Genomic DNA, 27,893 nt, shown 5'->3' on the forward strand with positions numbered 1-27,893 from the left:
TTACACAGCTCGCAAAGGCGGAGGTTAAAGCGCGCCCCCGCGAGCTGCGCGCAACAGATGTCAGCTCGGGTGTCAGAGAGGAGCGCGCCAAATAGGAAGAGCAGCAGCTGTGTGTGTGTGAGCCTCTGCTGCCTCCGATCACAACACACCGATCACCGACAGGACCCGTCTGTACTCCCCTTATGAGTGACCCATCGGGACGGGAATCGCGCTGCCTGGACGAGGACAGAGGCTGAAAGTAAGACAAAAGACACAGCTGTCCCCCTGTCCTCCTCCGTTTGCTTAACGTTAGCACGGCGAGCTAACAACAGCTAAGTTAGCCCTGACTAGTTTAGTGAAATTAACTTTGACATAAAACAACATTTAACGCATTTATCCAGGCAACGCGCCACCTTTTTATGTCCCACCGCAGCAACAAGTGGGTTTTGTGCACATTTATCTCCTCTCTTACTGGGTTAAAGTGACTTATAGCTCTGATTTGCTAGCTGCCAAACTTGAAGCAAAGTCAGGTGTTGATGACATTAGCAGCCTGGATGCTAGTTGTCATGGGAGCATTATACAGAGATATTTGTCTCCATGTTTAATTCATGTAAATTTAGTTTTTAGAAACATAATGCAACCATACATTTTCTCCTCATCTGTGAGCACCTTCAAATAAACAACCTGTCTGTCACAAAACAGCCTAATTACAATTTCTTACAGTGTAATCCAACATTTCCAGGTTTTCAAGTAGTCCATTAAAAGAATAAAAATAGTTAAAATAAACATTAGGCCTTCAAAGTTATTAAATAGTCTGACATTTGAATTTGTGAGGTATTAATAGTCATAAACACGTTATCTAACTTTATTCAACTGACTTTTAATGTCTTTTTGTCAGAATTCTTTTTGTTAAAAATGATCTTGAAAAGGTCGTAAAGCGTGTCTGCAGGTCCGTAAAAAGTCATTACATTAAATGTAATAAATATTAGGCCTTAAGCAATATTACATTTGAATTTGTGAGGTTTTAATTGCCAGAAACATTTTGTCTAATTTAGTTTGTGCATCTTTTATGTTTTTATTTGTCAAAACGAGTCAAACTCTTCCGTGTAAAAGTTTCTGATGTTAAAAATCTTTGAACCTACCACTGACCCAAATACTTATTTATTTTTATTCATTTTTTTATTTAACAGTGACATATAGGTGGCAGCTAAATTGCTTTAAAATTTATATTTTACCTGCAGTGCTTGAATAAGAAAAAAATATTATTCCAAAAATCAGTCTGAAATTTGGTTTCTAAGAAGAAATCTTAAAATTGTCTCAAAATGCATTAAATTTAAGTGTCTGATAAATGTAGACACCCTGAACATTACAAAACACAACCCCAAACACCACGAACACCACCTTTACCCAGTCTGAACAGACGTTGTGTATTACACTCAAAAGCAGTATTATTTGTGCACTGAATTGTGATGTGTCCCCTCGTGAATATCAAATCACATGATTCAGGAGTTAATTTTAATAAACCCTTATCTTCAAACTGTTTTTGAGCAACTGTATGATCAGTCCTAAAACAGGTGGTTTTTGAGAAAGGTGGTTTCCTAGCTCTCCACTCAGTTCATCTCTAAATTTACTGTTTAAATATATAATGCATTAGATGCACATTGATGCCTTGTGATTCAAGAGTCCCAGATTTACCTAAACTGCTCTCACACTGTGAAATTCTTGCCTATCGGTGTATCGTGTCTTTTTTGTTTCCTTTCTCTTTAAGCCATGGAGGCCGACGGCGTGAGCATATGGCCGCGCATGGAGCCTTTTTTACTGGGGGCCCTGCAGGTGAAATATACTCCTCCCACTTATTTACTATGATGATATCACCTGTTGGGTGCTGTTAAAAAAAACTGGAATTAATGTGATTTTTAGGTGGCTCCCTCCTCCAAGCTCAGCCTGCACTATCTTCGCAAGATGGCGATCTACGTGCGAACACGGGACGGCTGCTTCCCCATTTTGGGCTGGCCCATGTGGAGGCACATCGCCTGTGGAAAGCTGCAGCTCCCAGAGGACCTTGCTTGGCTCTACTTTGAGACCTTTGACCTTCTGATAGGCCACGCTCCGGAGGAGAGGCTGGAGTGGGCAGAGTGCCTCTCCCAGTGCTCCTCCAAAAGCGAGCTGGACCAACAAAGGAGCAAGGTAAAAAAAAAAAAAAAAAAGATGGGTGTGGTACAGTTGTGCAAATGTCTCAGTTTACCTGTGAATGAAATGCTACCTCAGTGTCCCAGTTAACTCTTTGTGTCATGTCTGGCTCTTTCATGAGGACGTGCTGTTTGCTTTGTTGTGTTTGGCCCCTGGCTGAGGTCGCTGTTATTCAAACTCTGCTCTCAAATTCAAATGCACGTCGATCTGCACCTTGTTTCTTCTCCTCCTCTTCACTCCAGCTGTCTGTGGACACGCTGCAGTTCCTCCTCTTCCTCTACATCCAGCAGCTGAATCGCGTGTCTCTGCGCACCTCTCTGATCGGTGAAGAGTGGCCGAGTCATCGCACCCGCTCCCCGTCTCCGTCAGACCGAGAGGCCAAGACCAGCTCCCAGAACAAGGTCCTCGTTTACTGTGAAGGACAAAACACGGATAATATAACATTTTGCAACACTGCATAATTCTGATCTACATCAGTGATGCTCAACTTATGGCCCGTGGGCCAAATCTGGCCCCAAATAGGGTTCTGGGTGGCCCCCCAACCATTTTCCATTACAATAGAAATAGGGAGTGATTCACACTGGGAATAGTTTTTGTACTTTCAGTATCCATAAGGTGCCAGAGTGGATAAAACGGCATAAAAACAAAGCTTGTCTATTAAAAAAGTGCAGGTGGAGGATCCTCTGACAGAGGTCCTAGCTAAGACCCATCCTAAATTCTGAGAGACATCATAAAAAGCTTTTAAAATGCCCTGAAATCCTAGAAATTCCTGCAATCTAAGAAACATCCTTAAATCCTAAATATTTCCTAAAATTCTATGAACTTGTTAAAATCCTAGAAATATCTTTAAATCCTGTAAACATGTCCGGGGCTGCTGAGACTGGCTTCTTTTCATTTTGCAACAGTGGCCCCCAGACAAAGCAAGCGGAGCGTCCCTGATCTACATGATGGATTTTAAAGCACCAGCGGTCATCGTGATGTGCCACTCACAGCCCTTTTTTTTTTTGCTGTTTGTTTCTGCAGAACTGGGATGATCAGGCCCACCTGTCATTTGTGCAAAGCCACCTCGCTGAGATGCTGGAGCTGCTGGTGGAGCCGGGCCAGCTGTCCCAGTCTGGACAGGCCCTCAGAGACGGTCAGGTCCGTGGACACACACAGAGAGTTGTCACCTGAACCTGCAGCTCCCCTGAGCTTTCTGAATGCTTCACTTTTAAATCTTTGCTTACAGAACAGCGGCTACATGTTCTGCAGACACTATCACTTGTGCTTCTTTTTCAATTTTAACTGAAACTAACCTCTAAAACAAATTGCCGTTCATATTTTTGGACGCATTTTGGCTGATTTCACAGTTCTGTCGTTCCAGATAGCACTGGAGGCTGTGCGGAGCCTGGGCCTGCTCCTGGAGGGCTCGGTCTGCCACAGCAAAACTGTCCAGCCCGTCCACAGGCTGCTGACCAAAGGTCCACTGCAGACACGATCCGGCTACTCCACACTCAGCCGCTCCTTCCCCCTGCATAAGCTACTGTCGTGTCTGCAGCAGAACCTCACGCTCAACCCGTTTGGGATAACCGCCTGCCTGCGCTCAGGCAAGAAACTAGCCTGGGCTCAACAAGGTATCTGAAAAATCTTCTAGAGTAAGATTCAGTATTGCCGTTTAAAAAAAAACAAAAAAAAATCAAAGTCATTTTAAGGGGAAAGAATAAAGGCCTTTACACACAGAATCTGTTTTTTAGATGCATTTTTTAAAATCCATCGTTTCAAAAAGAAAAAAGTTTTGCACAGAAACCTTGCACACTGATTCTGCCTCCACACTTTTACTCACAACGTATGAGGGATTTCTGGGAGCTGATAGTCCACAATTTCACAGGAAATTGGACTTGTGAATTTGTGGATTTAAAACTTCTGGATGATCTGCTCAACTTTCTCAGTTATGTGATGCAATAACAGCTCTTGTAGCTCCTGCTGCATCATGGGAGCCAGTTCCTGCTGACGAGCACACAGACACAGCATCATGTGACCTAGAAAAGAATAAAAAAATGTTTCCATTGCAGTTTTGCAAAATAAAGCCTTTTCAAATCCCTTGAAATACCACCTTGTGTGAGTGTAAAAACATTTTTTACGAGAAATTTAAAAGAGAAATTGACATGTTTCCATTAGGTGCACTTTATATTCAGTTTTATTACAGTTCCTCTGTCTTGTCACTGATGTGTACCACCGGCACATTTTCGTGACTGATTTTGATTCAAACAACTCTCTGAAGACTGTAGATGCGAAAAACACAGAAAACTGAACCTGTTCAGAATACTTAAATGACGAACGAAAGTTTCCGAGTCAGTGTGCAAACGTGACTGACGCGTGAGGTCATAGTTATTTTTAGATGTGCAACAATTTCAGATAAAAAAATGGACTCAGTGTGCAAAGGCCCGAAGAGTGAGGAAAGTGGAGAGTGTTGAGTGCGTCTTTACAGTCATCACTCTTTCCATACCGGTCTGTCTACGTTTCCTCTGATGGCGAAGTGGAGGGAGCCATGAAGAGAGCCAAAATAGCCCGAAACACCCACACGGCTCCCCCTGGCAGCAAGATGGTGCTGATGTCACAAGTTTTCAAACAGACTTTGGCCAAATCCTCAGACCGGCTGACCGGGGCCAACATCAAAATCCACCGATGCTCAGATGCCTTCATTTACCTCCTCTCTCCTCTCAGGTAAAGTCAGCGTCTATTAGTATTTGATGTTATTTTTGGGACACGTTTCATCATCTGTCAAGGTTGTTTTTTGCTCCTTTAGATCCGTCTGTGTGGACAAATGTCGGGACTGCACGGTGGTTCTGGGTCCTGTGGAGACCAGCGTCCACATCCACAGCTGCCAGAACCTGCGGGTGGTGTGTGTGGCCGGTAGAGTCGCCGTCGGAGCGTCTTCACGCTGCACTGTCCACGCCTTGACGCCCACTCGCCCCTTGCTCCTCCCTGGAAACACAGACATCACACTGGGGCCGTTCCACACCTTCTACCCGTCCCTGGAGGATCACATGGCCAGCGCGGGGCTGGCCGTGGTCCCCAACGCCTGGGATCGACCCTTGCTTCTGGGGACCGAGGGCCTCGTCAACCCCTCGCTCAACACGTCATCCAACCCGGACCCCGGCTGCTACCGCCTGCTGCCCCCGGCTGAGTTTCACACGATGGTCGTGCCTTTCCAGATAGAGGGCGACACGTGTGAGGTGCCGGGGGGGTTACCTCCTCCGTATCAGGCGGCGCTGGATGAAAAACAGAAGAGGATACAGAGCTGGCAGAAGACTGTGATGGAGGCGAGGCTCAACAAGTGAGTGTCAAATCACGCTATCTTTACACACTGCTACTAAGGGCTGGAAAAAGGTTTGGAGGCGCACATCATCATTCTGCTACAAAGGTGAAAACAAAAAAAACCCACTTTGGCTTGTTTGTATTTCTGTAAACCAATCACAGTTGCCTTGGGCGGTGCTAAACCCAGGATGCATGAGCCCTTGCAAAATCGTGGGTCTGCACCAGAACCACACCTGCATACTCCTGCGGTAGAAGATTCGCTGGATCTGCCGCTGAATTTGAGTGGCGAGAGCAGCGTATACGTCTCCACGACCACATGGTCCATACAAACACATACAAGTCAATGGAGACTGTTTGAGCCATTTCTATGTTAAAATTAATATTGTCACAGGTTGCTAAATCTATATCGAATTTTCCTTTGATCCACAAAGTGACACGTTGTCAGTGTGATTAATCAGCTGATGATCAGCTGAGATCGAGGAGGCTGGACTGAGTCATGTCAGGCAGAGAAAGTTTTTATTTTGTTTCAAAGAGACAATAAATCAGCCAAATGAAGGCGACAAAAGACAAACATTTCGTAATCGGTGCCCGAAATGCAAACTCGTTTTGCGGGTTTAGGACTCATTCCTGCAGCACTCTCTTCGATGTGTGAACAGCTGGTCATCTGTGCGCGCTGATGTTAATTCCTTTATCCCGCGTGCTATTTTAATCAGTGGAAAGTTGTAACAGAGCAGCCGATCCAAAAATCAATAAGGATGTGAGTTAGCCGCTCAGCTGGTGAGATACTAAAGAGTCCACTGATGGATTTGGTGTCAGAAAAGTTGCCGGAGGGGCTTTAACTCTACCTGACCCCGGCAGCACAGAGAGCGACAGGGATGCTACTTCAAGAGGGAAAAATCTTTTCATTTATTTCTATATTCAGGGTCTCAACACATTTTTAACAGTAAACTTAAGTTAACATAACTTTTCCCTAATATTTTACCCCATTTAAAGGCTTTAATTGAGCAGCTTTACGCGCTTTTCAATCTAATAATAAATTAATATATTTTTCATGTACATGGCATACATTTTGGCAAGATTGTGTATTTTTGTTTGATCTTTGAATTTCCAGCTCGGCTCCTACAAGAAGTGTAAAATACACTGGACACTGAAATGTTACATTCAAACTGTTAAGTGCAAAAAAATGCACCATTGAAACAAATTCAAACTGCAGTTTTTGATCCGACAGTTTTACCATATTTGGCACATAGAGGAAATACTTGCTATTTCCACTGGGTACACTGTCACAATCAATTTAGCATGTAGAAAATTATTATTATTATTATTGTTATTTAAATCTAAAAGTCTTTTTATAGCCTGATTTTGAAAAGTGCATTTTGTGTGCAGAGGTGTTTGAGTGTGAATATTTCACACTGCACAAATAATAAGGCATAAAAATGTTGCTAATCACTGACATATGTCAGGCTGTGATATTAAAAAAATAACAATCTACTTTGCATGTAGTATACTGAAAATAATTCGTTTTTTGTGTGTTTTTTAAAATCATAGTAGCATCATGACAAAAACCTGGCATTAAAAGGTTAAAAGGGTAAAATTCAGAAAATGGATTAATATTTGATATTTATGATTAGGACTGATGTTTATTTAAAAACAAACTCAATAAAAGTAGAAAATAATATGAATGTATCGTATTTTGAAAAGCGCATTTTGTGCACAGAGCGATATAAGAGTTCGTCATATTAAAGGGTTAATTTGACACTCAGCTTTGTGCACTGCTCATATTTTAGGCTGTGTTTCCAGAGGCTTTAACACAGACGGTTGCAGACGTCCCGTCTCTGTCCTGCTGTGCACTTTACCTGGTGTTTTTCTGTAGTAACCCGTTTCTCCGTCCTGTTGTGAAGGGAGCAGAAGCGTCAGTTCCAGGAGCTGGTGGAGGTGAAGTTTCACGAGTGGCTCCTGGAGGCGGGACACAGGCAGGAACTGGACAGCCTCATCCCTCCCACCCTGGCCTCTTTAAAGGACTCCAACGGGCCTGCAGGAGACGCACCGAGAGTTAATGACAACAAACATATTCGCACTGGTCGGGCAGTGGGACAGTCACCCGCGCCCTGCTGATTAGGGTCTGTTTGCACCTGAACATGAAGGTAGCATGACAGCGTGCACAGCATGTGGCCTGACTGACATCTGGAGCTCCTGTCAGTAAAAATAAAACAAAAACAGATGAGTATGTTTACTGCAAGTACTGTAAAGTATGCTTGTTGATATTTAGACTTTGGAGCTGTTGATTCAGCTTTTATTGCAACTCACGTCCCACTCGTTCTCGAGTGGAAGTCCAGTATGAGCTGCTTTTCAGGTTTTTCCTCAGTCAAGGCAGCTAAGTCTTAAACATAAGGAGGGAGTGGATTGGCATGTTGTAAAACCACATCACCAACACGACTCTTTAACCCTTTGAACCATGTGAAATCACTTTTCTTGTGCTGCCTTTAAACACCTTTCACATGTATTTAAACCTTTAAACCATAAAAAAGGTGCAGTTTCCTTTGAAAAACATGACAGAAGAGGTAATGAGCAACTTGGTTAGAAATGTTCCACAAATTAAAAAAAAAAAAAAAAAGTAGATATAGAAAATAATTTAGAAAAAGCTAGGGAAACAGTTTTGGAAAAAAAGAAGAAAATGGTAGGGGGAAAAAACTACTTAGAATTATCATAGTTGAATATTTAAAATATTGTTACACAGTAAGTATTATAATTATATTTATAATTATAATTTTTGAGCATTTTTTCCAAGGTTTTTTTTCAGGTCATTTTCTTAAACTTGAAGTTTTTTTCTTTTCAATCAATTCTTCATTTGTTGCCTATAAAACAATTTGTAATTATTATTGCATGTTTAAAATCGTTTTTTTTTCTACAAATTTTGAGGTAATCTTCTGTTGTTTAAAACTTATTTTCAGGTAATTTTCTTGTACTTTTTGATAATTTCTTAAAATTTAATTTCTTCTTTCATGTCTAGTTGCTTCCTTGCTATGTTTTTGAAGCCAATTTGCTCAGGTTTCAAAGGGTTAAAGGAGTGCTTTAGGTGAAGGTATGCAGGGTGTAGCATTAAAAGGGACCAATTAAACTCTGTGAAACCTGACAAATTTTTCTTTAAAAATCATGGAACTAGAAATGAACCAAAAATTTGGGAGAAATTAGTGAAAAGAAATTTACATTAAAAGTAGCTAAAAAAAAGAGAAAATACAAACAAATTAATGACTTAAATAAGTACTTTAAAAAATATATATTTAAATTAGTATAATTAGTATAATTAGTATAAATTAATTTGTTATTCTAGAAAATTTCCACTAGCTTTTAAAAAATAATTGTCTAAATCTACCAATTTTGCAATTTGCTGAACATTTCAAATCAATATGGTCTTTTAATTTATTTTTTTTTACTGTCTTCAGAGGTTTGTGGTGTCTGAAAGCGGAACAAGACAAATGACGTCGCTCTGGGTTTTAAAGGGTTAAAGATACTTGAAAATGGTTGAATCAGTGTGTTCGAGTTCATGCAGAACTGTGACTGCTGTGCACTTTGGCTCTTTTTTTTATACAGTCTGGAGTAATTGTCGTCATTTCTTCCCAAATTTTGCCCTCATATGTAAACTACCTGTTATTTTCTGTCACGTGCATTTAAAGATGGAGATTGTAGATGATAAATAAATAGCACTTTGGGTGTTGAGGGCGTGTTGGTGCACCTACAGTTTCTAGCTCAGGTCGTAGTTTTCTGTTATTATAATATTAAAAAATAGTGATCAAGTGTTTTCCATTTTGGGGGAAAAAAAGGAATATTTATGTGGTGTAGTTTTTTGATTGCACCGTCCAAACTTGATGAGATTTTTGTGAACGTCAAAGGTAAATTAACGATACTTCTGTTCTCTCCAGGGGCTGAATGTCACAAGCCAGACCTAAATTATTGACTTACATTGGGTATTTTCACCAGCTGTCAAAAAGAATATTTTTTCTGACGTTTCTGATAGCTGTATGGCCAAACGACACCTTGATTAATTTTAGATTTATTCTTAAATTTCTCCGGTAGAACTAATATAGCTGATTTGTCAAATGAGGCTGACAAACTTTAGGTCAGAGTTTTTTTTCCCAGAGGTTGTCTAAATATTTGTTTTTGTATTAATTCACTTGTACAAATATGTATATTTTAGCATTATTTTTTCATAAATCTTTCCTATCTACAGAACTATGTGTACTCAAGCCCGTTAGCTCACCGATTTTCTATGATTAAAGCATGTTTAGTTTAGACTTTCACACATTACATCCAATAAAACTGCTGCGTGTGTCTTCAGGGGAGCTTTTTTGGTAATTAACTAGTAATTGGAAGTTAAAGGAAAACAGTCTTAGTTTAATTAAAGTACTGTCAAAATGCTGTTACACAATGGACAATGTACGGGTTTTCAAAATGCTGGGTTTAAGATGATTGCACCTAAAATGCTTTACTGCTGAAGACTCCCCCACTGATCTGAAGTTTCACCTCTATGCAGTTACTACATGAAGAGCACAATAGTTTTTGATTTGTTAAAAAATAATAAAAATGAATAAAGATTTTGACTAAAATCAGACTGCTTGTTGTTTTGACTCCTATAGTGAATGTTTTACATGTTGCACCACTATCAGTGGCCACTAGGTGGTGCTGCAGGGCACACATTATCCCACGCCATCTTACATTACATCATTTGTTTAACAAACCATGAAAATTTTCTGTAACTCAAAGGACAATTGCCTTACGAGGCTAACTTCCTGTTGCCAGTAGGTGGCGCAGTGAGTACGACAGGTAACTGACATATTTGTGTGTTCAGGCCTGCAGCCTGATTAAACGTGTGAAATTTGGGGCAAATTGGTCAATGCAAAGTGAAGTTATGACAACTTCCGATTTGGCAGCAAATTCTGCATTGACATGTCAACAGATTGAGGAAAACTATAATCGTCACAACGAGGCATCATTAAGGCCTTAAGGCTTTTCATACCAACTTTGAGCTGAATGTGGTCAACCTGCAAAGAGTTGCACATCAAAATCTAAAACATGTAACTGTCTGCTGCCAGTAGGTGACGCTATTACTATAACTCAATTTAGCCATGCAGGTGTGTTCAGGGCGGGACTCCTATCAAGCTTGAGAAGTTTGGGGCAGATTGGACACCGGTTTGTTTCTGCAACTATCCTCAACGTTACTAATGCATAACCTCCAGATTTCCCAAACTACAGGGCGGGTTGAGGGTCATAATTACAGAATGTGTGTGTGTGTGTGTTAATCACGCGTCAAAAAAAAAGAGCATTAAAAGCATTAAAATGAAACTGCGTTAATGCATTATTACAAACTTTTGAAGAAATCAAGCCACTTTGTTTCAAACATAAACTGGTACATTTCTTTCTAAGCTACCATAACTTATACTTAATTTCATTTATACTGCATGTTTTTATTCAGTGACGCAGAAACAATAAATATTATTATTATTAGATTATTAATATTAATTTTATTAATTAATTTTAACATGATTGTTTTGTGGGGTTATACATATATATATGTATACACACACACACACATATATGTATATATATATATATATATATATATATATATATATATATATATATATATATATATATAAATAAAAAAATCTATGAATAAATTATCCCCAATAGTCACAAGAAAGTTCAGAATGTCCAATTTTTATGTTTTGAACATTTAATTGAACTTCCATGTGACGTTTGGGATAATTTAGTGTCCAATGATTCTGATTATTATATGTGGTTGAAATGTGGGAACCTGAGCACCAGGAGAAAACCCACAAAAAAATGAACAAATTATTGCCAAACAATTAGTCACACAGAAGTTCACAATGTCCAATGTTTGTGTTTTGAACATTTAATTGAACATCCATGTGACCGATAATTTGGGAATAATTTAGTGTCCATTTTTTTTTCATGTGGCTGAAGTGGGGGAACCTCAGCACCACTCTGTCCGTTTGACAGATAAACCTCCACCTGTCTGTCACAGACGGGTGGAGGTGTCTCTGTGAGGCTGCAGTGCTAATCACTAATCACTGAGCCTCCGGGTCAGGGGGGGGTTGGTGGGCGCTGTTGACGAAATAAAGTTGTTGTTCTTCGTCAGAGGGTTCAAAGGGAGGAGCAGAAGGACCTGTGTTAATTGCCCAGTCCGGGATAATGTAGGCAGGGCGAGAATCAGCTGTCCAGTCTGGGTTATAGGGGGGAGGACGATCATCAACGGTCCAGCTGGAACAACCAGCTGCCTCCTCCCCCTCCACCTGACTATCGCAGACACTCTTTTCTGCTGCCTTCTTCATCTCTTTCACGCTCCTTTTGTCCTTCATTTTCTGCAACTCGGCCTGTCTGTCATCTGACGGCCTGTTGCGGAAGAACAGGAGGCGTCTCTTCTTTTTGTTGAGCGACAGACATATATCTTCCAGCTCATCCTTCTCGGTCTGTAGCTGTACTTCTTTTGATTCATAGGTCTTGAGTGTTTCAGCTATGTTGTCGCTAAACTCCTTCAGTTCTGCGTACTTGGCCTCCCAGTGTCTTTCAAGGTTGCATAGCTCAGCCTTTTTTTGGTCGAGCTCTTCTGCAGTCTGTTGGAGTTTTCGAGAGACCTCGTCATTCTCTTTGCCGCGAGTCAGGAATTCGGAGTTCAGTTGGTGGTACTGATTCTCCATAAGGTCCAGGTTACTCCTGTACTCGTTCTGCTGCACTGCCATGCTCTCTGTTTTGGCATTAAGTGCCTTTCTATATGTCACGTCCAGGTTTTTCTTCTTGTCCTCCATCGTTCTTATTTTTGCCTCGTTATCAGCCAGGCTTTGCTTGAATTTATCCTCCAGAGCAGTATATTTAGCCTGCCAGGCGTCTTCGCTCTGGAGGAGTGCAGCTTCCTTGCTGATCAGGTCGTTTTTGGTGTCTTCCAATTTGTTGGAGAGAATGTCCTTTTCCTGTTGGAGAGTCAGGATTTCAGAGTCCCTCTTGTCTAGGTCCTTTTTGGCCTCTGTTTGGTTATTAGAGAGTGCCTTAAGTTCCTTTCTGAGGTCCAGGATTTCCTTGTCTCTCTTGCTGAACTCCTTGGTGGTCGCAGTGAGTTTGTCAGAGAGTACCTTCTTCTCCTTTTGGATATTCAGGATTTCAGTATCACATCATCACTCCATTCATTCCATCTTCCCTTTGATCCCAGAGGTCCTTGAAATCCTTGAAGGTCTTTGATTGCAGGGGAAAATCAAGGCCTTGAAAGTTTTTGAAAATTGACATGGGTCGTTGAAGGTGACTTCTTTAACATACTTCAACGTAGAAACTCCATTCAAACATTAAATATTCAGCTTAATTAGGACATCGTTGCTTGTATGTACTTTTTCATTACATTCGAACTTTTGGAAATATTTTAAGTTTTCCCATTTAAATGAATGGGTGGAATGTTGTAACTTGACACAAATCAACTTTTTTTCAGGTATATTCAAAACTTATCTTTAAAAATGGAGTGGGTGGGTGGAGGGAGGGAAAAGCTTAAATGAGTTATAAATTCTTATTATAAATGCCTTCCAGAAGAGACGGTCTGATAGTTAACAATTGTTGCACCACACCCTTTTCTACAATAGCTGCCTTTCCTCCTCCTTGAAGTGAGGCCACTCAGAAACAGCTGCCACCAGAACTCCTGCCTTCCATTACAGCTATTTTTTTGCACAACCATCCAAGGGTCAGTGCAGAAACCCCCTCTAAAAACTGCAGATCACACAGCCATTCTTATGTAACAGTGTATGCAGTGTGTGCGGAGGTGTGTGTGTTCTCGTTAGTCTGGACCGACGCAGGAACAGGGTCTCCCTCTGTGTCACAGCTGGTTGCGAGGACGCTCTTTTGCATTATTAAAACATTTAACAATGCGGGATTAAGGTCACACAATCTTTCTGTATTACTGATGACAAACAGTCTGAGACCAAATCTGAGAAAACAAAAGCAGTGTTGCGCTGTTGTATCGTGTGTGCATGTTTTCGTTAATCTTTATACCTGGAGGTGTTTGACGATGTTGACCACCTCGCGGGTGGAGTAGGGGTAGGTGATGGTGCCCTCGTCGGCCATCGACCGCAACTCTCCAAAGGCAGCCACCAGTTTCTGCAGCGTAGCATCGGGAACGTCGGGGCCGTACTGTTTCAGCATTGCCAGCTCTGCCTGGGGTTTTGGATTGTCCACTGCATGGCAGCTAAAAATATCACCTGTTCAAAGGACAATAACAAGTCATTATTTCCTACAGTGATATTTGCTCCATTTCTCATAACTCTTTAACTAATTATTATTATTATTACAACAACACATATGCAATATATGATATTATTTGTCCAAAGGCAGGGTTCAAGCAGCTTATGTCCCACATGGAGAGTACTTGAGATGGAGTAACTTTTACTTTATGAGTATTTGCATTTTTTGTGCCACTTTTATAATACACTTAGTATGTTACCACTATAGTTAGAAATTGCTTTACTGTCGCACACTATAAAAAAAACAACTATATTGCATAGTTAGACACTCTGCAATATGTATAATCGGTAAAATTAGTCCCACAATGATGAACTAAGATGATAAAATGTTACTTAATAAATTAGTAATTTCATAAATAATACAAAATATGCTTTATATATATTAATATATTAGCCAAAAATGCTTTTTTTTCTGCAAGAGAACTTTTATTTTTATAATTTAAATTATTTGTTGATTAATATCATTGTCATTATTGTTGTCATTTGTGTTATTATTTTGTTTAGTATATTTACTTTTTGCACAATCAGTACTGGAAAACCTAAAATAGTTAAAATTAGTCCCACAATGACAAACCTGGATGATAAAATGCACCTTAAAATGGATGCATTAGTATACATAATTCAATACATAATACAAAATCTGCAGTATATATATATTAATATATCACCCACCAATGTTTTTTTCTGCAGAATACTTCTACGTTTGATACTTTAAGTATGTTCACTGATCTCATTTCTGCACTTTTATTAAGTGTGATTATGAATTTTACTTCTAAAGGAGTATTTTTAGCAGTGTGCCACTTTGACTGATTTCGGAGGTATTTCCTGAACTCTTCCTCCACCTGTGCACTCTGCTCTGAGTGACACGGCAGAAAGAAGTCATGAGTTGGCAGGTCCTCACCAGGTGGGGGCAAGCTGGTGGAGCTGGCATGTGTGACATGGTGCGAGAGCCACAGCAGGGTTGTGTGTGTGGGAGGGTGGGCACTGGACCCAGCCAGTAGAGAAGTGGGGTCAATGGACGCTTACCATGCCCGGCCATTATGCCGTAATCCTTCCTCGCTTTTCTGGAAAAACTGAATAGCACTAGAATCACTGACTCAATTTTTGGATCTCATTTTCATGACAAAGCGATTGTTCCCCTTTTGCCTCCACTGTTGCTGTTTATAAACGTGTGGAAGCGGGGGTATAAAAAGGGACCGGTGAGGGGACAGTGCAACATCGAGACCTCAGGGGAAGCACCACCGGCATCACTTAACATCACCAACTCATTACATCCAAGATGGGCCGGGTGAGTTCACACAAAATGGCATAAAACCGGCACGCTGGTATGAGTGTGTGGCTTTAAGACGTGGACAAAGTTGTTTATGTGTGTCTCTGTGCAGGTGTGATTAAAGTTTGTTCACAGGTGGGGGGAACGTTGCTGAGTGGATTGGAAGGTGCTTTGCAGAACTAGGCGTTGATAATTTCAGCCAGCTTGATGTTAATGCTGCACTGTCTGGTGAAATAATTACAGGAAGCCTTTTTGCCACTTTTCGGGCAAGTGTCTTTTTGCAAAGTTTGTGGTAAAACGCACATTCGTCAAGAGCCATCTGACATCTCTTAGATGTGAAATCTGGATGTTTTGTCTCCTAGATCGTCTTTTACGAGGACAAGAACTTCCAGGGCCGCCACTATGAGTGTGACAGCGACTGCTCGGACTTCCACGCCTACCTGAGTCGCTGCAACTCCATCCGGGTGGAGAGCGGCGCCTGGGTGGTGTACGAGCGGCCCAACTACATGGGCTACCAGTACGTCCTTACCAGGGGGGAGTACCCAGAGTACCAGCGCTGGATGGGCCTCAACGACCGTCTCAGCTCCTGCAAGATGGTCCACTTTGTAAGTGAGATCTGACCTGCGGATTATTAAGCATGCAGAATGCTGAGTGCACTAACCTGTTAGACTCCTATTAGGATTTCAGCGTCACTTTGCGGTGTATGAACTCTCACGACTCAGACAGTCAGAAGTGAGCTGATGAAAGCCGCAGTGAGTGCAGAGGGAGAGATTGAACTGATGGGCCCTCCACAGAGGTCACGCTGTGGTGTTGATGCTCCCGGTGGCTGCAGGGCTTTGTCGATGGAGACCAATACGCTGCTCGGCCTACTTGTATGATCGGGCTTCGTTCCAGCCGACCCACAGCCTGCAGGCACATTCAGGGACACCACTTTCATACAAAAATCAATCCAGTTCGTGCAAGGAAGTTTTTTTTATAGTTCATATACATTCTTACCAAAAAATGTCCAATTTTTCAGTGATTTTTTTCAGTGAATTTTTTTACAATTTATGTTATTTTTGAAAAGTAATAAAATCAGAAGAAAGGACCACTGGTGCTGCACCCTCTACTGGGACATGCAAAAAACCCAGAGAAAACTGGCTTTTTTTTCTTTAATTTTTTTTGGTAATTAAAAAAAATATGTTGGCAATTTTTAAAGGAAAACATAGGCGATTTATTTTTTTCTTTAAAAGTTTTGGGTCATTTTAAAGATAAAATCTTAGCCACTTTCTTGTCTTTACATATTTTGGACAATGTTCAAAAATGTTATTTATTTTGTTCTCTTTAAGTTTTTGTGATTTTTAGAGAAAACGTCTTCTGAAAACAGATATAGCTGTTGAATTTTAAACATTTTAGATGGTCCTTGAACAGATCATGTTATTATTATTAGGTTTGTGAAGCAAAATTCCATGACTTTTCCAGCTTTTTCATGACCATATGAAGTTTTAGACTATTATTATACTAAATACTATACTATATAAATGCAGGAAGACTCTAATTTCTAATTTATGGGGAGAATCATGCCAGATGTGCTGTAACCATTATTCACAAACATTTTCCTTTTGTTAGATGCAAATCTAATCTCCCTATATATCTCCCCTTCTCCCTTTCTCTTACCCCACATCCCCCATCTTTTCTTCCCAAACTCCCTGCACTGACGCCCACTCACCACGCATCTTCCCCTTTAACCCCGTCATCATCTCACCGCCTCCCCCCGTCCCTCCAGACCAGCGGGACCCTGTACAAGATGCAGCTGTATGAGAAGGCAGATTTCGGGGGCCAGGCCTTCGAGGCCACAGAGGACTGCCCCTCTCTCCTGGAGAAGTTCCGCTGGAGGGAGGTCAACTCCTGCAAGGTCTACGACGGCTGGTGGGTTTTCTACGAGCACCCCAACTACCGCGGACGCCAGTACTTTCTGGAGAAGGGGGAATACCGCAAGCCTGGCGACTGGGGTGCCGTCAGTCCTGCGGTGCAGTCCTTCAGACGCTTCACCGAATGATTTCACCTCCATCTCCATCCAAAACGCGAAAAGGAAGCGACCTAATATGCTGATCTTTGACGATGATTTTAATGTACTGCATTATTTTGTGATTTTGAACTGAGGTCTCACAAATAAAACCCTGTCCAGTAAGCAGACTGAGGACTTCTCTTTGGACTTTTATACATACATGAGTTGCTTAAAGTCTTTTGAACCTTTTTGTGCTGCGCACGCTGAGACATCCACACGTCAGGGCGCAATTGTCAAGTGTCTGAAGAATTCAACTCCATTCAAACTGTCCCCCCAAAAAAATCAAGATTATCCATTTCAGTTCCTGTCCAGATGTCACATAGTTAGAGTTTGGAAGTCATTTTTTAGGCCAGTGGTTCTCAACCAGGGGTCTGGGGACCACCAGGGGTCCATGAGGGATGTCCAAGAGGTCCTTCATAAGATAGGGGATCATTCATTTTGCTATTTAATTCTCTGTAGAGGGGATTCCACTGTGGCTACGAGTCAAATGCAGGGTTTCAGCAGCTTACGGCGAGTAATATTTAAAGCTTTTTAAGACTTTTTAATGCCACTCGCACAAACGTTTAGTAGCTGACCCAAAGAGGAAAATTCCATCATTATCTACTCCCCCTCATGCCAATGAAAAGTCAGGTGAAGTTTTATAGTCCACAAAACACTGATGGAGTTTAACTGGGAAAAGGCGTTGCACTCATCACCTAAATGGTGACCAGGATTCAGACGTCAAAAGAATACATAATAAAACCACAAAATGTATCCATAAAGCTCGTCTGAAGTAATGTAAGTGTCCTCAAGCCCCGACGTGACATGTTGTTTTGAAAAGTGTCACTGGCGTCAACCCTTTTACGAGCAGAACATATGGAAAACAATAAACATATTACATTATCATTAATGTTCCTATTTGGTTTACCGACAGAAGTAGGAAATATCTGGCATTTCTGTGTATTTTTCACTCTGCATGTGAGATTCCTCTGGACTCTCATCATGAAGAGCTTAAGAAAAGGAATGTATTCAATTATTTAACTAAATAACAGATGTTAACAATCATTTAGAAATTTTATAAGGCAACATTAGAAAAAAAAGATTCCTAAAATCTCAATTCCCATGTTGGAGCATTTTTTAGACTTTTGGAAAAATAATTGAAGTTGTTTTAAAACCAATAAAGGCCTTATTTTTGAATGAATTCAATGCCTTTTAAGGCTTTTAAAGGGTCTGCAGGAACCCTGCAAGTGAACGACTATTCCCTTGAGGTAGACAATTATAAAATGTTGGTCTTAACGTATCTAACCACCAAAATCTTTGAGTCTTCGACACGAAAATGGTTGAGAACCACTGCATTTCATCCCAGCACAGGTCTGAGGTCCACCGTGACAGGCTGAACGTTGAAGTGAGTCCCAAAAGAGAAACAGTTTCCTCCCCCACCTATCAGGAGCAGCTCAGGTTCCTCAGAGTCCGTCAGCTCAGAGCAGAACGAGTGGAGCATCAGAGGCCACGGCACCGAGGTCTACAGGTGAAAACACACATTTATCACTCAGTATCATGTTTAATTGATCCATTTTACAGCTACATGATCACTCAAAGTGAATTGCTGATAAATACCTTGCTATGCAACACTTGTTGCCACTTTTCGGGCAACAAACCCAGACGTTTGGTGGATGCATCAACCCAGTAATAGCCAGTGAATTTCACTGAAAACTACTGTAACTACTATAAACATATAGGGTCCGATCACACTGGGAGGCATGGCTAGAACATTCTGGTACAGCACACCTGTCGGGCGCTGCTCTCTTGCTGCTGCACAACGTGTTTTTCTGGCGGTTTTTGGGCACCCATTAAAACTTAAACATTTTCAACTTTTCCACTCAAGGCATGGAGTTAAATTGCTCATCAATGCCACTTTTGGCCGTGTGCATGCAGTACGTGCATGCTCCCAGCTGTTTTTTGCTGCTTTCAAGGCGTTTTTGGAGCGGTGGCGCCTGGCACCGTGCGTCTTGGTGTGATCACCCCCTAAGAAAATATTTCACCGATGTAAAAGGGGTCCTCACATAAAACTAGCCCGTCTCTGCAGTAGTAAGATGCAAATACTTTTGAAACTGGTGCCACATGACCACAGAAAACTGAGAAAAAAGGACACTGTTGCTCAAGAGGAAGAAAACTTCAACTACCAGAGTGCGAAGTGCCAGCCCCGCCTCCTGGTGGGTGATGTAATGTGGACTGGTCCACGTGAATCAATGGTGGCTGGCTGAATCTCATATTACAGTTACTGTTAAAACATATTTCTGAAAACATTTTAGATGAGAAATATGCAACTCAGTAACATCATCTTATATTTGATCAGCGCTGCTTAGTTTTATGGTTTGATTGGATTCTGGTCCGAGTTTGAGAGAGAGAGAGAGGGGTGAGCATGTCTCTTGATCCGCCTCTGTACACTTTGGATCTGCAGTGGCTTTATGGCTGGTGCACAACACGAAAATGTGGAAGTGCAGCCTGTGGTTCGAGAAACAGCCTGAGAGTCAGCAAAGTTTTTCCGTGGAGGGAAACAGGGAAATCTCTGCACTGGTTATCTTCACAAACTTCCCACATTGTTCTGATACAAGGCTGGTTGAAAACCAACAAAGTATCGCCATAACTGACCGTGTCCAGGCTGAACTCCACACTGCTGCGTGTGGCGAGGTCAATCACGACGGCACCAGGAACTCCATCTGAACGCAGCCAAACTCCACCGACCACCACCAGCTTTTCACCGATCACATGGGCAGAGTGAGAGTACCTGAAACAAAGCACACAGCAGGTGGTTTCCTCCAGTAGAAACTTCAGGACATTTTGGTTTTGATGAAGAGAATAAACCTAAATCTAAACCTAAATCTAAATGTTGGTAAGAGAAACAGCCGACCTGGGAACAGGAGGGGGCTGCAGCTCTATTCTCTCCCAGGAGAAGCCTTCATCAGTGGGCCTTAACACCGCTGTGTCTCCCAGTGGCACTCCCCGTCTGTCCAGTCCTCCAAAAACCACCACACCGCCTCGATATGAACATGCTGAGTGGGAATGACGGGCATCTGGTGCTGCGCCCTCTACTGGGATCTGCAAATAATAATACATTCACACATTTGGGACTCGTGCAGGAACTTTTTCGTAGTTTTCTCTTCTCTCTTTCTGAACAGCTCTGTATACATCCAGGAAATAAGTAAAGTTTAAAGTTAAAAGTAAGTTTTTTCAGCAAATATCAGAGTTACAATATTATAATTCATGTCAATCAGCAAAACCATATCAGTACTTTATGAGCATTTTAGCACACCGGGATCATACCAATAGCCAACATTATTTTGGTAACTAGAATCATGATATGAAATTTTCACACACTTTCATCTGAGCTGTGCCGAAATATAGCAACAAAAACAATTCAAAAAAACAAGAAAACAAACTCTCCATGAAACGGTCATGCTAAGCTGCTGATAATAAGGTAAACAGAGTATTAGTATATTACATATCTTATTTTAGGTAATTTCTCTTTTCAGAGTTAAACACTTATTCATTCAGATTCTGGAGTTATGATTTATCTGATTTGATCTGACTTATTTCCAATTAATTTCTAGCTGCTTTATTTATTATAACCTATACTATAATTAATCAAATATTTATGTATGCCCACATACTCAAAATTAAATATCTACGATTTTGTCATTATTATTTACGGAAAAAAAGAGGAAGATAATGTAGGAAAAATGAAAAATAAATATTATTATTATATTAATATATATTATAATATGGAAGAGAAACTGTGATTTAAGTGCTTTTATTATTTGTGTAATACAAACCTCTTCATAAAGACAACATATGAAAAAGGGAGTAAACACACCTCAGTCCAGTGCTGCTGGTCGAGACACAGGAAGCAGCCGTCACCCAGAACTGCCTCTGATTCATTTTTTCCACCAAACACAAACAGGAAGTCTTTTCCTAGAGAAGAAATGACATTTTTTACTGTAGTAAGTCAGTTAAGATGACGATAAATAAGATGGAGAAAGTAAATCAGGCAGGACTTGATATGTCAGATCTCACCTCTGTGACTGACAACGGCAGCAGTGTGCCTCCATCTCAGCGCTGGAGGATCTCCACTACAGTCCAACCGCTCGACACAGAGATTCACCGCGTCGCTGTCCTCGGGAGGATCAGGAGGATCCAGGTTCACTCTGAAAACGCCTCTGCTCGGGCTGAGTGGAGAGGAGCGACCGCCGTAAACCACCACACCTCCTCCAGGAGCAGAGGTAGCAGTGTGGTGGAGTCGAACACCTGCGAGAAGGAAACGCAACAAAAAACTGTTCACATACCGGGAAACTGGTCTCATTTTACCTGCCCAATTTTGACAACTTCACTCGAAAAAACGTACAGATGCTCCAGTCAGTGTTACGATTGAGAGAGAAATGTGCAGACACAGAGTCCTGCACGAAATAGTGACCAAGCCTCCCAATATCACAACTTTGTATCTCAGAATAAGATGATTTCTCAAAATAATGAATGAGCATCCTGAGATAATTACTTAACATCTTAAAATAATGAGAAACTCTCTCAAAATAATGACCTAGTATATTAAAATAATTAGAAACTTTGTCAAAAATAATCACCTGGTATCTCAAAATGATGAGAAAATAATCAAAATATCAAGATGCTGCTAAGATAATGACTTAGCATCTCAAAATAATGATAAACTTTCTTAAAATAAAGCAAAATTTTCTCAAATAATCAGTTTGCATCTCAAAATGAGGAGAATTTTTCCCAGAAAATAATGAATTAGCATCTATATATAATGATAAAATAATAAAAATATCGAGATACAGCCGAGATAATGACTTAGTATCTTAAAATAATGACTGAGTACTGTTTCTCATTATTTAAAGATACTAAGTCATTTTATGATAAGGTATTCATTATTTTGGGAAAGTTTCTTATTACAATGACTTACATGATTTTTTTCACCACAGTGGCAGAAATAGTCCTCTGTAGGAACGAAAACTGCTACTGATGGAGAAAAAAAAAAAAAAATACAAAACAAAAACCTCAGCAGCTCTTACCCAGATCTTCTGATGGCCCCCCACGGATGGACCTCCAGCCTCCGTGGCCCCTCAGAAGGATCCAGCTCACCGGCCCTCGGCCCCCTCTGCTGCAGCCTCCTGTCAGCAGGACCCGCCCCGGGCTCACCGAGGAGGACGCCATCCCCAGCCCCTCCACACAGACGGGTATGGCCCTCACACTCAGGACTGTGGGGCCCCAAGACGGGCAGACGGTTGGCAGCGGAGATACTGAAGCATAAAAACAACAAAATGGAAATGATGCAAGATTCAATAAAAATCACAGACAAAATTTGAAAAGAAATGAAGACTGAAAATGGTGTAAAATGCACCGAATAGTCCCTCTAAAGCTTAAAGGTGGTTTTCAGAAAGAGTGAGATGAAGTGATATCTACCTGCAGCTTGTGTGAGCAGAGCCGGCGCCATCAGAGAGCCTCGAGACGCAGTGAGGACGAAGTAGTGGGAACATTTTTGGTGCCACTCCTAAATGTTCACAAGATAAACAGTCATTCTGATCATTATTATTATTATCATGCAGAAATGCAACCACAGTCTGACACATTTAAACAGGTAACCTCATATTCATCAAAAGGCTCCAGGCTCTCCACTCTGCCCCGCTCCTCCTCAGAGACCAGCCCCAGGTAGAACTCATTCATATCCAGACACACACACCGCTCCCAGCCCTGAGGACAAAAAACACCACGACGCTGTCTGATCAAACATTCGTGAGCGCGGAACAATCAGCAGCAGCAGCAGCAAGATGTCGTAAATCTGCACACCTTGTCCAGGAGGCGGCGCCTCTGAGCAGCGGCGTCTGGGTAAAGGCGCAGAGCGTGCAGGGTTGAATTCAGCTTCACAAAGTGATCCTGCATGATCCGACCAAAGGGATCGTGTGGATGTATCTGCTCATAAATGACGAAGAGCGACTGCGGCAGGAGCTTTGCCGCCCAGCTGATGACAGCGTCCGACCTGGAAAACACAACATGGGACAGAAAAACGTTCACATTTGTCTGATTGTAGCTAACATCACGATTATGATTATTTTGCTATAAAACTAAAAATGCATCTCTTCACTTTAGCCTTTAAGTTGCTCTAAATTAGCAGCTTTGCACTCTGCTTCACACTCGCATACTGCTGCACATCTTTAAGATGTATTTTCCTTAATTTTACATACTCTATTTGTATGCTTATTTTTATTAATAATGTTAGTGTTTTTTTATTTTATTTTCTATTTTCTGTTATGCATTCTGTGCATTCAATTTTTACCCTTATTTTATCTTATTCTACAGATAAAGTGTGTTTTATCCCTGTGAAGATGCATTCTGTGTTCTCTATCCTGATTTTATTTTATTTTTACACGCAGGTTTTATTTTCTCTTTTTGTCTTTTGATGTGAAATATTTGGTGCATGCAATTTCTTTCTTGAAAAAGCACGCCGGGCTGCATTTCTTGTATGAAAGGTGCTATACAAATGTTAATTATTACTCTTATTATTCTGAAAATCAAATTACTGCATCTGACTTAAGATCAAAATTAATTACAGAGCATACATACAAGCCCAATTCTGGAAAAGTTTTTAAAAACCTGAATAAAAACAGATTGTAAATAATTTTAAGATAAGTTAAAAAGTCCTTTATCAGCCTTTATTAGTGAGGAAATTTGCATTGTTACAGCAGCCAGGAGTGTACAGGATAAGCTGTAAAAGAACAATATAAATAGTGAAAAAATATTGAAAAACAAGTTAGCGACTCCAATAAAAAAGTGCAAAATAGTGACATATATTCAGCTGAATATAGTCCAAAGACAACATATTTAAAGTTAAAACTAAACAAAAAAAGTAAACATTTCTGTTGTGTTTTTATTTATGTTTCTGTGTCCCAACTTTTTTGGGGACTTGGGTTTTTTATGTGAACACAGAACAGCTGATATTGGGTCCTAAATCGAGCAAACACGAGTCCTCACCTCTGTGTCTCCATGTAGGTGAGCACCACTTCAGACAGGACGAGGGTGGGAGCGGCCCAGTCCAGCCCCGCTGCACCCAGAGCCTCCTCCACCCGGGACTCCTCTCTCACATCCACCCCGAGCAGCCGGTACTGACCACTGCACACACACACAGGCCCTGAAGAAGAGACACACACACACACACACACACACACACACACACACACACACACACACACACACACTTCTGAATCTAACTTACATGATTACAGGAAAGCGACATGTTGCTGCTTCGTGTTGTCTGCATGGCTAATGTAATGTGAATTTTGATCATTTTACAGGTTTCAAAACATCTTAGCCTGATTGCAGACGCCGGCACATTTATAGAAATGTTTATTAACCCTCAAATCAGAGAAAAACATCTACCGTTCTAAAATGTTTAATAACGTTTGAACCGCGAATCCTAACGACATGCTTTAAAAAGTCACTTAAAGTGAGGAATTTCAGCTTTCCAGTGATATCACATATGTTCTGCTCTTGACATATATAAATATTATAAAGCACCTGTTTTTCTCCAAAAAGCACGCAGGATAACCGTATAATAAAAGGCTTTAACTTGCTGGAGGAAGGTGAGAGTTAGACCAAAATTAATTTGAAGTCCAAAACATCTAATAACAACTTTCTAAATTAAAAGAATAACAATAAAATAATTAAACTCCATGAAGTTCTCTCTGGGCTCACAGTACAAAAATTAAATTCTGTTAAATTCATTCATTTTCAGACAAAGCGAGTGTAAAATTGTGACTTTAAATGATCCAGACAGAAGCTTGAGGTTCTTCTAAATCCAGTGATGTATGGTGCTTGATGCTGCTGCTAGAGGGGGTTAAAAAATCAAAATAAATAATTCAGGAAAAAAAATGCTCCAGGTCTTTTAAGGGTTAATGTGCGTAGCGTTTGTTGTAAATAAAATGATATTTTGTGAAGAAAAGGACAGACCTGTAGGAGGAGGTAAACTGGAGTCCATCGCCGCCTTCAGCGTGCCGTCAGACGCGATCAGTGCAGCTTTGCGTCGGGCGACGTCGGGAAAATCCACCTCAAACACAACAGCTCTGTCGAGCGCTCTGTCTGCGTGCAGGCGGAAATACAAAGAGTCGAATCCAGCACCCAGAGACAAAATCTAACAAAATAACAGCAGAGAGAATGAGGGAACAAAAGATAAATGGGGGTTCGTGTTTTACGAAACTCTTTCCCGCTGTCTATATAAAACTGTTGGACGGTGTTAACCTGCCTGTCTCTTTGGGCAGTTTTCAGTAACCTGCAGGAACCTCCTCACACAGTGATCCACAGCTCGCCACCGCACATAGTATCCCCTAAAAACACAAACAACATAAAGTTTAGACTTAACATAAAACATGATATTTTCGGTAGAGTGAAAAAGTCAGATCTGTTAAGAATTGGGAAATATCTTGCATTTATTAGTGATTTTTCTAACTGATTTCGTGTGCCTCGCTCTCTTTGTGGGATTATTCCTCTGCTTTAATTCCCATCGCGAAAAGTCGAAAAGAGGAATTCAGTAAATTATTTTTTTTAAAAAACAGAAAAAAAAGTTACAGATTATTTTGTGATTTTACAGTGCAACGTCAGAAAAAAAGTCATTCATAGTATCCTACTTTAAATCTCTTTGTAAGACTTTTTAGGGCCTTTTTTAAGGCCTTATTTATTTTTACCTTAATCTTACCGTTAGTCTTTCCTCATTAGGAATTTAAGAAAGCGTTTCGTCAGTTCGTCAGCACCTGTTTTTGACTGAGTCCTTCTTTATGACACATTGAGCATGGGTTGTGGGTTTGGTGTGAGGTCATGTTTTCTTTTTTATTTATCTGTTGAATGACTGATTTATGTATTTTACGAGTTCAGTAAAGTGACTGTGACGTTGATCACAGAGTCGAGTGTGACGGGGTGCAGATGCCGGCTGACCTGTTGATGAGCGGCGCTCTCCTGGCTGCTTTGCACACAAAGTGTTGGAGGAAGACGTCCTGGAAGTATCCCTGCGCCGCCGCCGACACTTTGCTTACCACGCTGCTGTCGTTGGTCCCCTGAACCTGCAACAGAAAACCGAATCATCAGAACTGTAAATGATCGGTTTGAGCTACTTTTTGCTGACTGTATGAGAAATACTCTGATCCTTTACTTGAGTTGAAGTTCACAAAAAAATCCATTACAAGTGAGTCAAGTCATTTAATTTAATCCTCCTGTTATGTTGTAGATCAGTTTGACCCATTTTAAAATTTTAAATTTGCATGCTTTTCATTATTCATTTTTTGGATAATTTTGGTTGTGTTCCTGTATGTGGCAGCAATTTTGGTGAGACTGTGTTTTTTTTGTTTAATAAGCGAATTTGCAGCTCAGCTCCTAAAATAAGTCTAAAATACACTGTGGAAATTAAATAATTAGATTCAGACTGTTCAGGTCAAAAAATGCTCCATTGAAACCCATTCAAACTGACATTTTTGATCCCACAGCCGTCAAAGTATAAAAACATGCATTGAATTATTTCTGGGTGTCATTCTGGGCTTTTACCTTTGAATTTGTCATTTTTACTGTTTTCCATCTGATGAAGTCAGTTTTACCATATCTGACATATGGAGAAATTACATCCTAGCTGCAGTGTCACAATCAATGCTGCTGCTAATCACTGACCGATCAGACTGTCAGCAAAAAAAAATAAATCTACTTTGCACCTTTACTCATTTAACTTAATCAACTCTATGAAATAAAGTAATATGATTGTTTATATTTAGGTTAAGACATTTTAATGCCAATTAGGGGAATTATTTAGTATTAATGATTTTAAGGCATTTAAGACTTTTTATCAGTGATACACAATAATGATTACTTCAACTGATACCGATAAACTAATAATTTCCAGCTTTGAGAAAAGGAGCAGACACCAGCGGAAACGACTCCAGTGGAGAATGAGAGCAGAGCATGCACCGCGGGAATGGTTGAGAAACAACAGGGGTGCTGAGTTTATAATTATTTCTCTCTTTAAATTATTTGCGGTTTTTTTTTTTAATTGTTGTTTTTTTAACCCCTACAGCGTGGGGCCCTGTAGGCGACCCCCTATATCTCCTATGCCAAGGGCCGCCCTGGACAATAAATTTCCTCCTTGTTCACTGATGATCTACATAAGTCGCTAACCATGGCGACGGGGGCGAAATCAAAGCAATTTATGCTTATAATTTTCGGTTCTATTTATCGGCCAAAAACTTTATTATCGGTATGACGTCATAGGTCCCATTATCAGTCCCGATAATTATCGTGCATCGCTACTTTGGAAGGATCTGCGGGAACAATGCGTCCCTGTGATGAATAAAAAAACTCCCTAAAGTAACTAAATTACTCAAGTAAATGTAACCTATAGGATTTAATATAGGATTTAAAAGTATGTTAGCAGCTATTAAAACTGTACAGTGGAATGAAATGGAAATAAGTTACCCAAGTAAAGTACTTTTTTTTAAAACGTTTTCAATTTTAGGTTTTATTAACAATGACAGTCAATAACTGAATAAATGAGCCTCACCGCAGCGTCCCTGCCCTGCTTCTGCTTCTTTCGGTTCGTCGTCGGCATAATGTCAGCAAACCGTCACACCGCAAACTGTAACACACATGGCTTGGTGTCTTTTTAAGCTTAAAAACGTTAAAGTTTGCAGTTTTCAGAGGAGTCCACGGACCAAAACAATTCAAACATCCTTCACGTGGTAAAGACTTCCGGGTGCTTCGTTGTCTGTATTTTTGGCGCCCCCTGTGGCCCGGAGGA

General features: G+C 40.7%; 4 protein-coding genes and 1 long non-coding RNA gene across 6 annotated transcripts; 2 read left to right on the forward strand and 3 right to left on the reverse strand.

The window, feature by feature from the left end:
- The first annotated feature begins 24 nt into the window (after positions 1-24).
- Positions 25-10,075, forward strand: tbccd1 (TBCC domain containing 1). The gene is made up of 9 exons (XM_042495186.2): positions 25-238; positions 1,748-1,812; positions 1,900-2,166; positions 2,412-2,570; positions 3,193-3,309; positions 3,533-3,782; positions 4,686-4,872; positions 4,955-5,485; positions 7,368-10,075. The coding sequence occupies exons 2-9, from the start codon at positions 1,750-1,752 to the stop codon at positions 7,579-7,581; spliced, it is 1,788 nt and encodes a 595-aa protein (XP_042351120.1). The 5' UTR covers positions 25-238; positions 1,748-1,749; the 3' UTR covers positions 7,582-10,075.
- On the reverse strand, positions 568-3,315 carry LOC148188597 (uncharacterized). The gene is made up of 2 exons (XR_015777732.1): positions 3,214-3,315; positions 568-2,581 (listed from the first exon to the last, which is right to left on the reverse strand). It is a non-coding gene; the product is annotated as an uncharacterized LOC148188597 (long non-coding RNA).
- On the reverse strand, positions 7,367-27,852 carry lcmt2 (leucine carboxyl methyltransferase 2). Of its 2 annotated transcripts, XR_006106240.2 has the most exons (17): positions 27,657-27,852; positions 26,051-26,175; positions 25,365-25,446; positions 25,073-25,253; positions 24,098-24,254; positions 22,916-23,105; positions 22,712-22,819; positions 22,532-22,619; positions 22,141-22,368; positions 21,131-21,361; positions 20,931-21,028; positions 19,968-20,155; positions 19,709-19,844; positions 18,363-18,578; positions 15,692-15,936; positions 13,513-13,718; positions 7,367-7,498 (listed from the first exon to the last, which is right to left on the reverse strand). XR_006106240.2 is itself a non-coding variant. In XM_042495184.2 (14 exons), exons 1-14 carry the CDS (start codon positions 27,702-27,704, stop codon positions 18,414-18,416), a joined length of 2,025 nt encoding a protein of 674 aa, XP_042351118.2. In that variant the 5' UTR covers positions 27,705-27,852; the 3' UTR covers positions 16,170-18,413. The 2 variants fall into 2 exon arrangements, 1 of the variants encoding a protein (XP_042351118.2); XM_042495184.2 differs by lacking the exons at positions 7,367-7,498; positions 13,513-13,718; positions 15,692-15,936 and having other exon boundaries at positions 16,170-18,578.
- LOC148188598 (uncharacterized) lies at positions 11,242-14,799 on the reverse strand. The gene is made up of 3 exons (XM_088082717.1): positions 14,787-14,799; positions 13,513-13,718; positions 11,242-12,620 (listed from the first exon to the last, which is right to left on the reverse strand). Exons 1-3 carry the CDS (start codon positions 14,797-14,799, stop codon positions 11,553-11,555), a joined length of 1,287 nt encoding a protein of 428 aa, XP_087938843.1. The 3' UTR covers positions 11,242-11,552.
- crygs2 (crystallin, gamma S2) lies at positions 14,947-17,205 on the forward strand. The gene is made up of 3 exons (XM_088083727.1): positions 14,947-15,048; positions 15,393-15,635; positions 16,796-17,205. The coding sequence occupies exons 1-3, from the start codon at positions 15,040-15,042 to the stop codon at positions 17,066-17,068; spliced, it is 525 nt and encodes a 174-aa protein (XP_087939853.1). The 5' UTR covers positions 14,947-15,039; the 3' UTR covers positions 17,069-17,205.
- Positions 27,853-27,893: the final 41 nt, after the last annotated feature.

The sequence above is a fragment of the Plectropomus leopardus genome, chromosome 10 (genome assembly GCF_026936395.1).
Source record: "Plectropomus leopardus strain MGB_pleo_1.0 chromosome 10, ASM2693639v1, whole genome shotgun sequence".
NCBI lineage: Eukaryota > Metazoa > Chordata > Actinopteri > Perciformes > Serranidae > Plectropomus > Plectropomus leopardus.

What these genes read in the sequence shown, in the direction of transcription:
- LOC148188598 (XM_088082717.1), bottom strand. An exon ending in ACATCGTCAAACACCTCCAG is followed by an intron (nt 12,621 to 13,512) that starts GTATAAAGATTA and finishes AATATCCAAAAG; the next exon opens with GAGAAGAAGGTACTCTCTGA.
- crygs2 (XM_088083727.1), top strand. An exon ending in CCTGCAAGATGGTCCACTTT is followed by an intron (nt 15,636 to 16,795) that starts GTAAGTGAGATC and finishes CCGTCCCTCCAG; the next exon opens with ACCAGCGGGACCCTGTACAA.
- tbccd1 (XM_042495186.2), top strand. Translation starts at nt 1,750, where the DNA reads ATGGAGGCCGACGGCGTGAGCATATGGCCGCGCATGGAGCCTTTTTTA. An exon ending in AGACCAGCTCCCAGAACAAG is followed by an intron (nt 2,571 to 3,192) that starts GTCCTCGTTTAC and finishes TTGTTTCTGCAG; the next exon opens with AACTGGGATGATCAGGCCCA. An exon ending in ACTAGCCTGGGCTCAACAAG is followed by an intron (nt 3,783 to 4,685) that starts GTATCTGAAAAA and finishes CTGATGGCGAAG; the next exon opens with TGGAGGGAGCCATGAAGAGA.
- lcmt2 (XM_042495184.2), bottom strand. Translation starts at nt 27,704, where the DNA reads ATGCCGACGACGAACCGAAAGAAGCAGAAGCAGGGCAGGGACGCTGCG. An exon ending in GGCGCCGCCTCCTGGACAAG is followed by an intron (nt 22,820 to 22,915) that starts GTGTGCAGATTT and finishes TTTTGTCCTCAG; the next exon opens with GGCTGGGAGCGGTGTGTGTG. An exon ending in TCTGCTCACACAAGCTGCAG is followed by an intron (nt 22,369 to 22,531) that starts GTAGATATCACT and finishes TTTATGCTTCAG; the next exon opens with TATCTCCGCTGCCAACCGTC.